At 38.9% G+C, this 17,862-nt stretch overlaps 1 protein-coding gene across 1 annotated transcript in view; it reads left to right on the plus strand.

Moving 5' to 3' along the window:
* Positions 1-17,862, plus strand: part of TMEM135 (transmembrane protein 135) — a 154,695-nt gene that overhangs the window by 44,787 nt on the left and 92,046 nt on the right. The window contains exon 5 of the mRNA XM_026706815.2: positions 16,215-16,280. Within this exon, the coding sequence (XP_026562600.1) occupies positions 16,215-16,280 (66 nt within the window). The remainder of the gene's footprint in view (positions 1-16,214; positions 16,281-17,862) is intronic.

Consider the following 17,862-nt stretch of genomic DNA (forward strand, 5'->3'; position numbering starts at 1 on the left):
TCCTGAAGCTCAAATGTCCTATGGCAGTGATGGCTAGCCTTTTCGGCACTGAGTGCCCAAAGCGCGCATGTGCATGCGCACCCCCAAAATGCAATGCGTGTGCATCACCCGTGCATGCACCCCCCCCCCCAGTGCATGTGCACCAGAGGTGGTGTTCAGAAGGTTCTGACCAGTTCTGGAGAACCAGTAGCGGAAATTTTGAGTAGTTTGGAGAACCGGCAAATCCCACCTCTGACTGGAGATTTTACAGTATCCTTCCCCTGCCACGCCCACCAAGCCATGCCCACAGAAACGGTAGTAAAAATTTTTGAATCCCACCACTGATGCGCGCTCATCCTCCTTGGGCATGCACTCCATTTTCCCGCATGCGCCCTGCATGTGCTCTGCCCCCCCGCACATGCATGACAGAGACCTGAAGACCAGCTGGCCAGTGGGAGGTGTGCACGTGCAGCAGAGCTGACCTGGGAGCGATGGCTCACGTGCCCACAGAGAGGGTTCTGCGTGCCACCTCTGGCACGCATGCCATAGGTTCGCCATCACAGCCCGATGGTTTTAGTTGCTGCTTGAAATGAGCAGGCAACAGTAGAAGATCTAGGCAGACTGGGTGCCCGGGGCGTGGCTGTTGATCCTGGAGGATCCCTTGGTTCATGGAAGAGCTTTAGGAAATGAAGTGGCTCAAGAGAGGACTGGAAAGCCACTGGAGGAAGACAAGAGTCCAAATTCCATTGAATTTGCTTCCTGATGTTCCACATGGGACTGCTTTGAAGAGCATTTGGAACCATCAGCTAATTCAGAATGCAGTGACATATGCATTTTGGATGTGCCACAATACATCCATGTAACTGTATGTGCCACACTGGTTCCACGTAAACTCCAGGGTACAAGTTTAATGTGCCAGTTTAAAGCTGTACATAGCATGGGTCTTTACTTTGTAAGAATGCCTATCCTTGATGGTTTTGCCCATCTCACTTGAGGTGACCGCCTCATTTAATGAGCACAATTTCCTAGGTGATTTCCTCATTTAATGACCACGGTCCCAAAAAGTAGTCAGTAATTTTCATTGTTTATAGATAAAGCTTTGATTGTGTCAATTACGTCAAGGTATGGAATGTGCTCAGAAAAAAACAGGCATCCCAAAACACCTCATTGTCTTCATGGGAAACTTAAATACAGGTCAGGGTCAGTCAGAGAACATGTGAAACAGGTTGCGTCAAGGAGTGTGTCAAGGCTGCATACTCCCCTCCCCGCATTTACTCAACCTACGTGTGGAATATATTTCTAGCCTTAACCATAAAGCTAAATGTAATAACAAGTCCTACGGTGGTCCAGAACCTTAATTGAAAAGTTAATCATAACAACAATGTGCAGAGTTGCTCTGAAAGAGAATAAATGTGTTCCAAGTACATCCACATTGAGGATTTCAGTGAAATGAATTCTTAAAAAAAAAATCTCAAATGAAACATCAAAGTGTGTAAGCAAGAGTAAATAGACAATGCAGTCAAATCTGCTAAATTGTAAGGAATGAATTTTGATTTGCTGAAGTTCCAGCAACTGTCGAGAAGTTAGAGCATAAGTATAAATGTCAGTGAAAGTCATAAAGAGACATAGTAATTTGTGGCTGTAGCAAATTGAATCTTAGTTCACTAACTTTTTAAAAAAAATTCCTTCCATTGAGCTACAGTTTAGATGAGCAATAAGTTACCTTGGTCTATCTGATTTCATTCTCAGCTATTTTGGTAACTTTGTAAGGTGCTCACCGATGCTGAAAACCTTCTTTAAAAATGAAACGCATATGTTTAAAGCAATCACAGAGCAAACATGTTTTACGTTAGCTTGAAAAGTCATTTTATTCTTTGAAAATGGATGCCCTCATTGGTTAGCCATGTATATACTGAACATCTCATATTTTGTGGAATAAGCAGTTTGGAATAGAGCAAGGACAATGCTACCACGAACTGATACCCTTAAAAGAAGAAAGATTTATGAAACTTAAGCAAAAAAATTACTTGATAATTCAGATTTTTTCTGGGAGGGGGGGGAGGGAGACTTGTAATATAAGCTAATTTGATTAACAGCGCACGGTATAATCAAATTACAGAAAATGAATAGCGCTCCTATTGCCTTCTCAAAGGCCAGAGTCTAAGGTCGTTGCCGCCACTCCACAGTTAATCTTTCCGAGGCAAGTTTTAAGAATTAGGAGTTATACGAACTCTTAACATTGCTGATGTGTTCAGTTTTAAAAACCATACACTAATAATGTTAGATCCCTGCAGCTGGTGTACTTGTGGATTGACATGGCTAATTGGCATTGGCATGTTAGCCCCAGGGAACCTCATCTGTCACTTCGGCACCGGAATTCTGACAGGAGCCAGAGAAATTATTCCAGATTTTCTCTCCTTTGTTCTTGCGCAAGGCAGCTTTGCTTTCCCTTTAGCTTTCTTGGAACGCTTTTCAGATTTTTAATCTAAAAATGTTTCTGTTCCGAGAGAGGTTCTTTTGAGCGTTCACTTAATTTTTTTTTTCCTACAGTGAATGAACGCACGGCATGCATGTGATGGAACAGGAAGGAAAAGTGAAGAGAAAATGTATGTGAAGGCTTTTTTTTTTTAAAAAAAAGATATAACGTGTGCCGTATCAACCTGCGATATTCAATGCAATGTTTTACGTCAGTGCTGAGTACTATACTAGATTGTGCATGGTGAATAGGAGCAGCAAAACATTCAAGATTTTCTGACCAACTTCAGACATGTTAAAAAGTGTGTTTGAGCAATGATTCAGGCGGACCAGGCACCTTTTGTTGTTTAATTTTGATATTTCTCCTGTTGCATCATGGATATAGTCTGCTATTAACAAGTAACATAGCTGTAAAATAAAAAAAAATTGCAAGACATGTAGCAAAGCTATCACTTCTAGGTTTGCAAAACAACAACAACAACTACAAATCTTCAAGGTTCTACACTAGAAAAGAAAACCCACATTTTTACAAACCAGGTTCTGGCCAGGTTCTGGCCAGATGGACCTCATTTGAGAAGAGAGTTGGGAAGTGACGTTCCTTGAGAGAACAACGTGGCTTTTTGTCTCGGATGTCACTGAAATGTGAATGCTTGACAGTTATTATTTGTAAATAAAGATAGCTCTTTAGCTAGTTTCTGTTTGGGAACTTCTAGCTTGAAATAAGAAAAATTAAAGCGACAACCTTTCCATCTGTAATAAAATCTACCTGATGCATCTCTATCCGATTTTGTGCTTTGACTTTCCTTTTCCTAGCCAGTCTTCACTGGAATAAGGCTGGCTCTAGCATTAGGGGTGCTCAAACTTGGCAACTTTAAAGACTTGTGGACTTCAACTCCCAGAATTCTCCAGCCAGCATAGAATTCTGGGAGTTGAAGTCCACGAGTCTTAAAAGTTGCCAAGTTTGGAGACCTCTGTTACAGCACATCTCTTCACTGATGATATTACCTCATTTTTCCTTCCCAATAAAGAAGCATACAGTAGATGGATTTCCTGCCTCCAGGGTAAAACTGCCAATTCGCTTGCTAGGAATGCAGCGTTGCTACTGTAAAGCCAGAATAGAAAATATTCATTGAAAACAAATACATCTGTAAAATTGATTGTGTGTGCTCATAATAAGATATGTATGCTTACAACAAGAGGTAATAGTTCCTTCCTCCTCCTAATAAATTTTGAGAGAGTTAATTTTCCACAAGCTTACCATGGACCAACTTCCAGAATTGCCCTCTCGTTTAAAAAAAAAACACTTCAAAATTTATATTGCATTTTATTTAGTATGTCAATTAATAATTCAAAATGTGTAGTCCATGAGGCTCTTTGAGTCAAGGATTCTGTAGTTCAACCCTATATTCTCTTCTGCTGGTTATTTTAAAATATTTTTGACTGCAGCATTTACAATCTTTGAATTAAATGCTCTTAAGATATTCCCACTTTTAACACAGAAAACACCAGTTGTCTCCCAATATTGTCCCAAGTCTCAGAAAAATCATCAATTTAAGTAAGAAAGCCGATTTTTAAAGAGCGATTACAGAATACTGAAGTTGAACCTGTGGGAATTCAGGCCTGTTATGTAAACAGCTTTTGGAATGGACAGATGTGGGAGGCTGACCATTTGAGATCTTGTATCTTCAGTGAGAAACTCCTTGGGTCTTCATTAATGGTTAGTTGGGGTTGGGGTAGAAGGTTGGCTCTACCTAAGATTGTAAAAGTCAAGCTTGACGGAAGGCAGTTCCATTTTCAAGGAGTCTGGCATTGCAAAACTCCCTTTTACTTGTTCTATAAAAGGAAAGTCAAGCCCTCATCTTATTTAGGAAAAAAAGAATCCTAGATTCCACTCAGTTTAAGTATGTTTGAAGACTCTTGTTTTAGATAATTGTTATAATATTGTTTTAGATAATTGTTCCTATCTGATTAAGAATTGAGATTTCTTAACCTTGGGTTGGGAAATAAAATTCTGAACAAGAATAGAATCGGAGGAAATTATTGCCTATTTTGGGGTTGCGGTGACCTCACACTTAAGATGCTGGGCTTATCGATCCAGAAGGCTGGCAGTTTAAGACCCAGGTACCCTGTGAGGGGATGAGCTACTGTTACTTGCCCCAGCTCCTGCCAACCTAGTAGCTCAAAAGCAAGCAAATAGATAATAGAATAGATACATAGGTACCACTTTGGTGGGAAAGTAACAGCATTTTGTGCACCTGGGCATATAATCATGCTGTCTTTGGACAATGCTGGTTCCCTCAGACAAGAAACGGAGATGAGCACTACTCACTAGAGCAGGGCTGTCAAACTGAATTTCTTCGAGGGCTGGATCGGCAGTGTAGTTCTCCTCTGCAGGCTGGTGGGAGGGGTGGGGGTGTCGGGGCAGTGGGAGGGCAAGGGGGAGATGGGACGGACGCCTCCTGTAGCACCCTGCCAACCAAAACGGGCCATGGGGGGCATGGCCCATTTGGGCCGGCAGAGCCACCACAGACCGGTCCTTTGATATTTCCAGGGCCAGATTTAAGCACCCCTGAGTTTGATACCCCCGCACTAGAATCAAATATGATTAGACAGGCGAAGTGTTTACCTTTTTATTTTTCATTGCCTGTATGCATGTAGAGGTCTATAAGGATATATTTATTAGATCCGATTTGATACATAAAACAATCACAACTTGTTTAAAAATAATAAAGGTGGGATCTAAAATAAATAACATAAATAATAAAACATTTGACATTCAGTATTGGTGTCTGAGTTCTTCCTTCTTACACATGCTTGTCATTATGTCCAATGTTTATCCTTAAATGTTCCACAAAAATTGTGCAGAAGCTCCAGAAGGCTTGGAGTTGTTTAGTTGTTAAAGAACCTTAACTATGGTTACAACATGTAATTCGAAAGCACAGTTGAGATTGACTCACAGTAATTATAACTTGTTCTATATTTTTTGTTGCAGGCGAACACCATATCTTGTAAATATGAGGTGTTATTAAGCGTGAAAAAATAGGATTAAATGTTAAATACAAATATTGTGTGAGTTTGGTATGTAAGCTATCAAGACATCAGTACAAGGATTAAAAAGTGTCTTTCTAGATGAGGCGGTGGAGCGACTTCTGAATCTGGAAAGCTGCTGAATTGCAGCTCCTCTAATTTCTAATAGAGATGCCAAAATATGTGGATTGTGCTAGCCCTTAATTAAATCTTCAAATATTTAGTCTATTACAGACAAATAGTGCTTCAAGGTAGAGTTGATAATAGTGGCAGAGAAAATTAGGCAGACATAGGGAGGCTGACTAATCTTCTGGTCTTCAGTCTTTAATAGTCCATAAGCGATAAATGAGTGTGATACTTTCAGTATCTCTCATTTTAACATTTTCTTTTAATGTCGCACAAAAGTTTACATGAAAATCCTATATATTTTCAGGTCCATTTCTTCTAACATATACATTTTTTGCAAGCAGTTTCTCATAATGGAACAATTGACATGCAGTGTATTATTTCTAATATATTCATATTCTATTTACAATGTTTGACCGAGAATTGCAACACAGTTCAGAAAAATGCAAACAATGATTGGTATTTAGATTTTTCTTAATTCTGTTGGTTTAGTTGCATTAATTTGACAAATGTAAACAAGTGGATGGATGCGTATTAAAATACACATTGAATTAACTCCCCCTTCTTATGCCTATCTTTCCAGCAATCACCATTGCAAATATTCAGTTCTTTGTATGAAGGCCAAAGAAAGTCATCTGATAACAATTTGCTTAATGTATTTGGAAATTCTCTGCTGCAACCAAGAATGAGAAAGAGAGAGACAGATAAATACATATTGTTTGCTTCTCTCTCCATGCCACTCATTATTTTTATCCTGAGGTCCTGGACAATATAGTTGTTATTTCCTTTTCTCTAACACAAAATAGTTACCTTTTAAAACTAAACTAAATTGCAGTGACAAAAAAAATGAATAATAAATAAGAGAAATTTGTTGGGTCTTTTTCTTTATCCCAGGAGTACACTGGCTGTCTTTGATAGATGTCTTAATCTTGTAATTATTGTAAAGCTTTCAGAACCTTGTGATACTCTCTCATTGAAGGTTAGCTAATTTTCTTTTGAAGGAATTCAATTAGGAGCTATTACAATGGCTTATTGCTTCAGGTTACGAAACCTTGGAGCTAAGTTGGCTAAGTAATTAAAAAAAAATACTTCATGAGGCAGCACTTTCCTTAGCTGTCAGTGTTTCAGTAGCTATAAAAATTATGCTTACTCCTGCACTTTTAACATGTGGCTTCAATTCACGTTTTAATCAGAATGTGGAAGTCATTACTGTGACATCTGAAACTGAGGTAGCAATAAAAAATTATCACAAACAAGACAGCAGACACAAATTATTTTGTGTTTATTAATGGGTGGCCTTTTGGAAACTTCCCGCTCTTCTTAATTGATTCCAGATATTTTTTTAAAAAAAATTGAAATTGTTTTGATGGATATTCCACCCATGTTAAACTTGAGCTGCCTCAGTGGGAATAAAGTTGTCAGCCATTAATGTCTGTCTTCAAAGATTTTGGTGATGATAATCAGGCTGGTGGGTTTACCAGAGACTGTTTTCAAAACAAACAGTCTGACTTGCTGCTTTAGTTTTTTTTTTCCATAACTGACCAGTTTTGCTTGATGAGAGAACTAGAGTTAACTCAGATCAATTGGAAATAGATTACAGGGAGACCTCGACTTAACGACAAAATTTCTGTTGCTAAGCAAGACAGTTGTTCAATGAGATTTGCTCCATTTTGCGACCTTTCTTCCCATAGTTGCTTTGTTAACATGGGTCTGACTCTTATTTTTTTGTATGTTGCATTTTGAGATGCCTTATGGCTCCTTGGTAAAATGCGGTTATTTATTTCAGAATAGGTCATGTGTACTGGGTTTTACTAGTCTGCCTTAGAAAAAAGCCAAGTTCTTTTTTTAAATTCTTGTTTGATTTTTTGTTTAACAGAAAAAAAGAACAAGTAAAAAGAGAAAAGGAAAAAAAAGGTGATGTAGAAAGATAATATTAGTAAGTGGGCAAAGGAGTTACTATTTTATTAATAAGTTATTACTTATTAGTAACCTATGACTATCACTAAATGTTGTGTCTTATGATTCTTGATGAATGTATTTTATGTTTTCTTTATGTACACTGAGAGCATACTGAATGCGCCAAAGACAAATTCCTTGTGTGTCCAATCACACTTGGCCAATAAAGAATTCTCTTCTCTTCTCTTCTCTTCTCTTCTCTTCTCTTCTCTTCTCTTCTCTTCTCTTCTCTTCTCTTCTCTTCTCTTCTCTTCTCTTCTCTTCTCCATTCCATTCCATTCCATTCCATTCCATTCCATTCCATTCCATTCCATTCCATTCTTATTGATAATGTCACTGATAAGAAATTAAGCTTAAAAGACAAAGCACATTACTTTAACAATAGGATTTGAATTCCTGACCTAAGTGACAAAATCTTTATTTTTTGGTTAAAAATACAAATAGATAAATATTTAGTTTATAACTTCCCCTTTGTTGTGTATTCTGGCTGTTGTATATTTGTTGTATTTGTTGTATATTTATAAACCATTATTTTCTGAAAGAAAAACCAGAAAGTCCAGTTGCCTCTTGAAAAAGCACCTTTGGAACATTATTTTCTGTGTATATCTCTAATTTCAGTTGTTTAGTTACTTTTTCCTCTTTAAAACCATATTCTATGTATTTATATTTGATTTGTGCATAATATATAGAATATAATAGAAGCTATTACTGTTTAAATTTGATTAAACGTCTGACTAAAGGCTTCGTTGCCATTGGTGGATATTCTAGTATAAGTTTCCAGTATAATATCATTGTTAACATATCTGTTTTCCAAATTTGTGCTAACTTTATCCTGCAGCTGTGAACATAAATCTTCGTAATTTGTGATATTTTTTGTTAGTATGTTTTGGAATTATGCCTAATGGGAAGAATTGTGGTTTTATTTGAAATTTGATTTCTAAAATTCTTTGAATAGTGCTGTGTATTTCTTTTCAGAAATTTTGAGGGTTTTTTTTACATGTCTAAAAATGTTAAAATGTTCCTTCTGTCTCATTGCATTTATTTCTGTATAATTTGGCTCTCTTGACAATTATATTATTTGGCTCTCTTGACAATTAATCTCATTGCACTTATTTCTATATAATTTGGCTCTCTTGACAATTATTGGTGGAATTGTGTACCAGCTATAAAATATTTTGTACATCTCCCTTCTTGAGTTGCAACCTGGGATCAGTTAATAGATTTCTTCCATAGTTTCTTTCATAATTATTCCCATTATTGTGTTAGGATTGTTTCTTTAAATTTTGCACCCAAGTTATCATAAAGTTTATAATTTATTCCCTCTGTATCACATATCTGAGATGGCTGCCCAGTCTCTTCTTAAAAACCTCCCATGATACAGCACCCAGAACTTCTGAAGGCAAACGGTTCCTCTGCTCATTTGTTCTCACAGATAGTAAATTAGTTGTTAGTTCTTGGTTGGATTTCTCTTTGTTAAAGTGCTATCCATTACTTCTTGTCTTGTCTTCAGGTACTTTGGAGAATAGATTGACCCCCCTCCTCTTCGAGACACCCCTCAAATATTGGAAGACTGCTATCACGTCACTTCTTCTTTTCATTAGACTAGATATACCCAATAATTTCAACTGTTCTTCATATGTTTCAGCCTCTAGCCTTTTAATCATCTTTGCTGCTCCTTTCTGCACTTATCTTGACATCTTTTTTGTATCGCAGTGACCAAAATTGGAAACAGTATTCCAAGTGTGGTTGTGATGACCTGGGGCATGGCATGAAAGCAACACAACCAGAGAACAGGTCTAACTCTCCTTTATTGCTCCGACTTTGCCCCCAAATGTCCTCACATTTACTACAAGTCCTGGAGCAAAGCTCTCACACGCACCTTCAGCAGCCTCTGGCTGCGAATAGTCCAATAAGTCAAGTCAGCCAAACAGTAACCAAGGCCAGAAGTCCAGTAAACCAGGTTAGCCAAAAAGTAGCTAGAGCAAGAAGTTCAGCAAAGCAGGCAATCCGGGCAAGCCCCACAAGACACAGCACAGTAACCTCCAGGTGCTGGCAAGTACACATGAGGCTCCACAGATTCAACCCTTGTTCCCAACAAATGACCCTCTCACTGGCACTTCCTTACGTCTTAGTCAGTGGTGGTATTTGACCAGTTCTGCCTGGTTCTGGAGAGCCGGTAAGAGTGATGGGCAGTGGAGACCGAACCGGTTCTCTCCGCTGCTCTAATGGTTCTGCTGTTGGGCCCACCCGCCCACCCGGGCTCCCATACTCACCTTTATCAGCTGAATTTGAAGCGTAGCTGCTTTGTGCGGCACAGAATAGCGCCACGCGGAAGCTACTGAAATGCCTGGGATTGTGCAGGCTTGCAGGAGGCAAGTTAGAATGCCTCTGCGTCGGCGCAAAGTGCGCGTTTGGCATGCACGTGCACGCAAAGTGTGTGCACGCGCACAAGGCGCGCCCGCCAAGCCACGCCCACCGAACTGGTGGCAACAATATTTGAATCCCATCACTGATCTTAGCCCCCTGATGTGCTTTGTGAAGGGGGGTGGGGCACTCTCCTCCCTTGTAGCTAGCTCAGTTTTGCGTTGATCTCGCCTTCTCTCTTCTCTCCGTGCTCTAGGATCAGGAGCGGGTGGTCCATGCTCGTCACCTGAGCTCTGACTCTCCTGATCCTCCCTGTCTCCAGGCCTTTCTAACCCCAACAAATTCTGCCAGACTGGCTCTGCCCTTTCCCAGTTTCCTCCAAAGCCAATGGAGCCGCCCTGTTGATCTCTGTTGGCTCTTGTTCCAGCTCATCTTCCCCAGCAGATTCAAACTCCGACGGGGGCATGACAGTGGTCTTACCAAAGCAGTATAAAGTGATACTAACACTTCATGTGACGTTGATAATATCCCGCTGTTAATGCAGCCTAGAATTGTGTCGACTTTTTAGGCAGCTGCCGCACACTGCAGAGTCGTCCTTAAGTGCTTGTCCACTACGACGCCTCTCACAGTTACTGCTGTTGAGCAGGTACCACCTATTCTATCTCTGTTCATTTATTTTTTCTTGCCTAACTTTTGATTTAGGCAAGCCGTATAGAAGTTTAGGAAAGAGAAAGTTAATCAGCTTTGTATGCTTTACATTTATACTTCTGTGTTATAGGTATAATGAACAGAACAATGTTCGGTTGTGTAAAAATTCCTACTGCATTGAAAACATTTGTAAATACTTGAAATATTTTCATGGAGTTTTTCAGTGTTTGTTCTTCTAAGCCTTGCTATAAAGCCCAGTAGATTAAATTAAAAAAAGAGGTCGATTTTTCCCAAATAGGAAACACTTCTATAACTTATGAAAAGGTTGCCCGACCTTTCAACTATTTTACCCAATTGATTGTAAATCTTTAGTTTCAGTTTGAAGGTACTCCAAAGTAAATATTGCACCAACTAGTTCTATATCAGATTACAGGCATCCTTTGTCAGAAATGATTCAGTTCTAATTAGCCATCAGTCTAGACAGAAGGCAGCAGTAACTCCAAGAAATGTGAAATAGTTTTAAGTTTTGTTGTTCTGTTTCTGATTAGTTTGGAGGCTTTGTAAGGCATATGACTATTGAAATAAAGCTTCATTTGTCACCCAGATTGGATGCAATTGGTAATCCTTACTGTGTACTGTAAAGTTGTAGTAAATCAGTGATAGTTGGACAAGATACATTTTTTGCAGTTTTAATTTATGTATAAATAACTTGGATGACTGAGAATCTCCTTAGACAATTGTAAAATTGGTCTCAGCTCTCTTCACTGTCTTGCTAAACAACAGAAATTCTGGTCCCAACTGGGATTGTAAGTCAATTTTTACTTTTGCATATGTGTTTGTTTGTTTCCTTCTTTTCTTTCTTCTTGGAAACAAATGTGCATCTCTCATAGATACAATATATATTGTCTTCCTATAATTTATTTATCTAATCAATTGATATTTCCATTCATTTTATATATGTGACTTAGGGAGCATAAGACATAGGTGATACATACTGTAAGTCTTATTATTTTAATTGCAGATACTTTTTTGTGTGAAACTTCCTTCAAATTGTAATTTCTAGTTATTTGTTTGTTTTTAAAGAACTTCCCCAGTTTTTCATCATTTGGAAAAGCCTCAACTTTCAATCTTTCTTTATCTCGAGGTCAAATTTTAACTAAAAACATTTTGTGTCTTTGAGAGCTGTCATGTTAGCTTTTTTTTAAAATAGACTCAGATAATAGAATTAGAGGTTATAATGAGTTTGTAGATACTTGATTGAATTCATGCCATGCCTGATAGGAATCTGATCTCAAGCAAATAATTGGCATACTGTCTTGAAAAATAATTGGCGTGCTATTTAAATGGAATGAAGAAACATTACACTGTCACCTGTTGGCATTTTGCATCTGGTATTTAATGAAGTAATATGCACCCCTAGGTGAAAAATACACCAATTTCTATTGGATTTAATTACTGCTTATTAGGCTAATGACTTGGGCTGGGGCCAGGAATGCATAATATGCATAAATATATTGGACTTAGGTGTGTTGTTTAAATTAATGATATTCTTTAGTGGAAAAGTGAGAATTGGGACGATCTGGCTCCTATCCAGAATTTTTAACCAAAAATGTGATTACAGTTGCCCTGAAGACCACAGTAAATCTATCCCTGGTTTTCTTGGCAAGGCATGTTGACAGTTTTTTGAAAGGGAGAACAAGTTTTTTCTGACATTTGCAGGCATGAGGAATGGTATTGGTTAACACTGAAAAACAGAGTGTATGCCTCAATATATTGTTGTATTGATTAATGCCTAAAACAATATGCAAACAGCCCAGAATTGAAATGGAAATAGGTTGGTCGCATAGCAAGAAGAACTGATGGCAGGTGGACCAAGGCAGTCATTGAATGGATTCCACTTGATTAAAAAGTGTCCATGAAAGAGACCTAATGACCCACTGTGGCGCAGTGGTTAGAATGCAGGACTGTAGGCTATTTCTGCTGACTGCCGGCTGCCTGCAATTTGGCAGTTGGAATCTTACTAGGCTCAAGGTTGATTCAGCCTTTTATCCTTCTGAGATTGGTAAAATGAGGACTCAGATTGCTGGGGGCAATATCTTGACTCTGTAAACCACTGTAAAGCACTGTCTAAGTGCTGTTGCTATTGCTAAAACAAAATGGAGTGATGACATCAGCAAGTATTGCGGGCTCCATTGGCAAAAGAAAACTCAGGACCATATAGATTGGAAACATATGGAAGAGGCCTTCAGCCTACAGACAAGGGCTAGAATGATGATGATGATGGTGGTGGCAGTGGTTATGGATACTTACTATACGATATTCCACAGTGCATTCTCTTCATATAACACAAGACACATTTCTCATTGAGTTCATCTCATGACAGTATCATGATTTACTGCTACTATCCCATCACCTCATAATTTGTTTCACAGGAACGAACAGTTCTGCTTTATTTTATTTTGCCAAGGTTGGGGATGATCCAAATTTGTTTAGATTTAGGAGCTGGATGAAAACGTTTTACAGGCAATCACTGCTTTTAGCAAATTGTTTTGTAGTATTTTGTTTTAAATAATCTAATTTGAGGTTATTCACTGTTGTATAACTGTTGGTCATCCTTTTAGTTATAGCTTATATTTTCATTGTAATTTAGATGCTCATTAGGGAATCTTGGGGTAAGGTGGAAAGATGGATACAAATAATATTAAATCTTTAAGATGGAAGGGGACAATGTTTTAGGGGAACTTTCTCATGTAACGGCACTGTTCCCAGGAATCTCTAGTATCTGCTGTGAGGATAGACCTTTCTCAAAAGCAGCTATGAATGATATATCAGGAACCAAGGGATTTGTCTCACTTGAAGGAAGAAATTCTTTCTTCAGAAGACATGCAGTTTTGAATTATGTCTTTAGAATTTGCTAGGGAAGATTATTTTTAACTTTAAGCTCTTATGACTTAATTTTTTTCCTTGGTACAGATTTGTAGAGCTGCTGAAAATTTGTGCCAGGTTGAAAGAGATTTTTAGGGATGTTCTATTGTATGAATGTTTCCAGGACCATGTATGTTTATTGCAATATTTTTCTTTAAACCTAGTTACTATTTATTCTTAATCTCTCCAACCCCTACATTGTTTTTTTTTTTAGATCTTCTCTCTTAAAATCCATTCTTCCCATTTTTTTAATGCAATGAGTTAATGTTTCTTTTAATACTGCCTTTCATTTGCCAGAAATTCCATCTTCTGTCTTATCTAATTACATAATCCTCTCTATTTTTTTTAAAGAAAGCTAACCATTGAAATGTTTTGGCTTTGATAAGCCTCCTTTCCCCAAACTTTATCTTAAACAGAAAACTTCAGAAATATACTTAATCTTCTTAGCATATGTGAATGGTGATTCTATCAAGAACGCCACAGTCCTGGGCTCACCCAAGCTGTGAAACTCCCTTTTATCTAAGAAGCTTTGACAACTGGGTTTTAGGTATGTGAGTGCAAGTATATTAAAGGAGTTCTCTTATCAGTTGAAGAAGAAGGAAAGTTACAGAGATCGTTGGTTCTCAATAGAAACAAAGGAAGCTTAGCAGTATTGACGGAATGCCCTATTCTGCCGAAACATCTTCAAAATGTTGGTAAGAAGAACTGATGAAAGGAATCAGTTTTGGAGAACACAAAAAGGCTGCGTGAAGTTGTCACCCTTTTAATCTTCAAGGGAATGTAGAATTAAGACTTGAGACTGGCTTGCAACTTCTTGTGGGTCTAAATGAGCAAATAAATGAGGTCCCTGACAAGGCAGATGGATTCTTTGCCCCCATCTTACCCACTGTTGAAAGTACAAAGAAATAAGAATGCATTAAGAGTTCCTGAAACATAGGAGATAAGATACATATGCAATCCATAATTTTAAATAAATTGCTTTAAGGAAAAATAGGGTCTGCATTTTAAAAAACATTTTCCTACATATTTTAAACGTTAAAAAACCCACAGGATTCTTAATGAGCTTTTGTAACTCTAACCATTGAATCTTTGTATCATGATCAAAGCGGTATTTTGTTTGACCATTCTCTAAATTGTTTTCATTAGTGTTTGTAATATTGAGAAAAGTACTGTCTTTGTTTGGAAGTTTTGAATTTTCTCATTCACATTTGAACTTTTCACTGAATTAGCCAAGAGATAGATTTAAAGAGGGTTATAAATGTAGCTTGTTTATTTCAAGAGATTTAGGTTCTTCTTCCTGGCACAAAGATGATACTGGTAGGCTCACAATATAAAAACAATGAAAAAAATATATAATACAGCTAAACAATACACAAAAAGTGAATTATATTTATATTTTCCCAAAGTCTGGGGGAACATTCCAGACTTTCTGGAACCTTCTTGGTGTTGGAACTTCATGAATCTATGGGGGATCTCATTTCACAGAATAGGCTCCACACGAGCAAAGATGCAGTCCTGGGTCCTGATAAGGGGGCATTGGTTAATCAAAGGAACCCAGAGTGTGCTATCTTGCCAGCTCTTGCTAATGGGTAGAAACTAGGAGAGGTGGGTGATTCCTCAAGTAATCTTTGCCATGTAGGGTTTTATAGCAGCACCTGAAAGTACACCAGCATCTAATACGGCTTGTGAAACAGTGGTGCCACATGGGCATATTGCGGCATATTGTCTATCATGTCCATCAATAATCTGTGCCATTTCACTCTGGACTGTTTGAAATCACTGAATAGGCTTTCCATGGAGAATGCATGGCGATAGTTGAGCAGAAAGATTAGGGCAAGTGTAAGTAGGTGAAACGCCTGCTGATCTAAAACACAGTGCGGTTGTCATACAAAATAAAGATATGCAAAGGCTTCATTGGCCAAAGATGGTAGATAGTATTTGAATAGGAGTTGTGACTCCCTACAGTCTTGAATGGGAAGAGCAACTCCACCTAAGGCTAAAGGTGGGAAATCCCAGAATCTGGGGCGAGAGGTTGTTAGGTTGATGCCAAAGCCACTTGACCCTGGAGGGATTTTTTGTAGGTATACAGATTGTCATGTATTTTTATCCTTGACAACCCTTGTACCATCCACTCCATCGTGTAAACCATGGGTGTCAAACTCAAGGCCCGGGGGCCAGATCCGTCCTTTGGGGTGCCTCCTGAGCTCAATTTTTGCTGGCAGAGAGTTTCAGGAGGCCGTTGCAGCTGAAAACGGAGGTCGCGAGGGCCACGTGTACCCCCCCCGGGCTCCATTTTCACAAGCAGAAAGTTGCAGGAGGCCATCGCAGCAGAAAACGGAGCTTGGGAGCCCGTTTTCACTGGCAGAGCTCTTGGGCCACCACAGATGCCTCCGACACGAGTGACGTTGAGCTGGCCATGTCCACCCCAGCCCCCCAAGTTCAAACACAACCCTGATGCAGCCCTCAATGAAATCGAGTTTGACACTCCTGATGTAAACAAAGCAGGACATTTTCCAAAAGTCCTCCTCTTCTCAAGAATTATGTAAGCATGTTATAAATATTATAGTAAGGATTTTTACCAATATGTTTATTAAAAGAGGAAATCCCATTGAATTCCACAGTATTGTTTCTTTTTTTTTTAAATGCCCTGTGAACATTGTAATTTCAAAAAAGCAGAACATTTTACTTCAAATATTCTCTCTTTTTGTCTGCAGGCCACAGAAACACTATTCCGCATGGGAGTATCAAGAGGAACAATTACTCCGTTAAGACATGGAGAGGTAAAACATTGTTTTTTTCCCCTCATGCGTGGTATGGGTTTTAAAAATGAACTTGGGTGAAGCTGGTTGATGAGGGCTGATAGAAATATCTGAAAAATGAAAACTGAAGCGTTCTCATGATCGTCATCTCTGACATCAATTAGCAGTTCAAGGGTGAGTATTATCCTTGTATAGATTTTTTTTTAAAAAAGATGAAACGGCACCATCTTAAGAACTTAAGGACAGGACTGCTTGATCAGGCCTTTCTGTCAGAACTGCCACCTCACGCCTGCTCCTGCTCTCTGCAATCGCTTCGGTACCAATCTGCCATGAACCGGGGGGGGGGGTGAGAGTGCTTGGGGGGGCAAAGTGAAAATTAAGAAAGTGAAAGTGCCTATCTGAGACGATGTTGAAGAATGTGGCTGAAAGCCAGCCTACAATCAAGAGTGGCCATTTCTAAAACATCTTCTTTGAAACTGAGGGGAAAGAAGGGACAACAGCAATGGAAAGTGCCCTAAGCGGGGAAAAAGCTTCCACTTGGCGTTTTGCCAGACAAATTTCAGTTCTGGCTTTCTACAACTGTATTTTACTTGGCTTCCAGTAAAGTATACCTTTCTCAACCCAACGTAGCTGAGGATTGTTTTCAGTCTAAGCAGTCTAAGTTGAGGCAGGTCTGATACTTTCTGAGCCCGATATTATTTTTTCTTTCTTTCTGGTTGCTCATAAGCAGGAGATATAGATATATTCTTCTCCTGCCATTGTTTCTACATCAAACATTTGGAAGTGTATTATTCCCCCCTCAAGATAACCTGGACATTTCAAGAATAATAGCCCTTGATTTCCCGGATCTGTGTGGATTTAGTCATTCCCCTTTTCAGGTAGTCCTTGATTTAAAACCATTTATGTAACGACCTTTTGGAGTTACAGGAGCATTGAAAAAGAATGACTTTTGAATGGTCATCACTTAATGACCGTTAACAGCATCCCCCAAGACCAAAATGGCCATCACTTAACGACTGTTAAAAGCATCCCTAAGATCAAAATGCGAGTAGTTGGAAACAAGCATGTATTTATGATGGTTGCAGCATCCTGGGGTCATGTGATCAGCATCTGTGACTTTCCCAGCCGCCTTCCGACAAGCAGAATCAAAGGGGGAAGCTGGATTCGCTTAACAACCATCTGATTCTCCTAGCAACTGCAGCGATTCTCTTAGCAGCTGTGGCGGAAAAGCTTGTAAAAAAATTTTTTTTGGGGGGGGGGAGGGGACTCATTTAACAGCCTTCTGGCTTAGAAACGGAAGGTCCCAATTGTGGTCCTAAGTCAAAGACTATCTGGAAAGCCTCATCATGTAATAGATAATGAGCTTCGCAGATTAATGGTGTGAAGAAGTCACCTCAACAACAACAACAAAAATGAGGGTTCAGCAAACTGCAGGGCCGTCTCCATCTCTAAAAACGGCGCTTTGTGGGCCAATGGCGAATTGAATGGATTATTTTGAAAGAAGTTGACTGGCTGGAGTACTGAAGGGGACCGTTATTCTCTCGCATTTTGTTATGGTCCTGACTTGTACAGCAAGCTGATATTTATGAAAGAAAAAGGCCTG

The sequence above is a fragment of the Pseudonaja textilis genome, chromosome 7, assembly GCF_049901715.1.
Source record: "Pseudonaja textilis isolate UNSWEBS1 chromosome 7, rPseTex1.2, whole genome shotgun sequence".
NCBI classification, from domain to species: domain Eukaryota; kingdom Metazoa; phylum Chordata; class Lepidosauria; order Squamata; family Elapidae; genus Pseudonaja; species Pseudonaja textilis.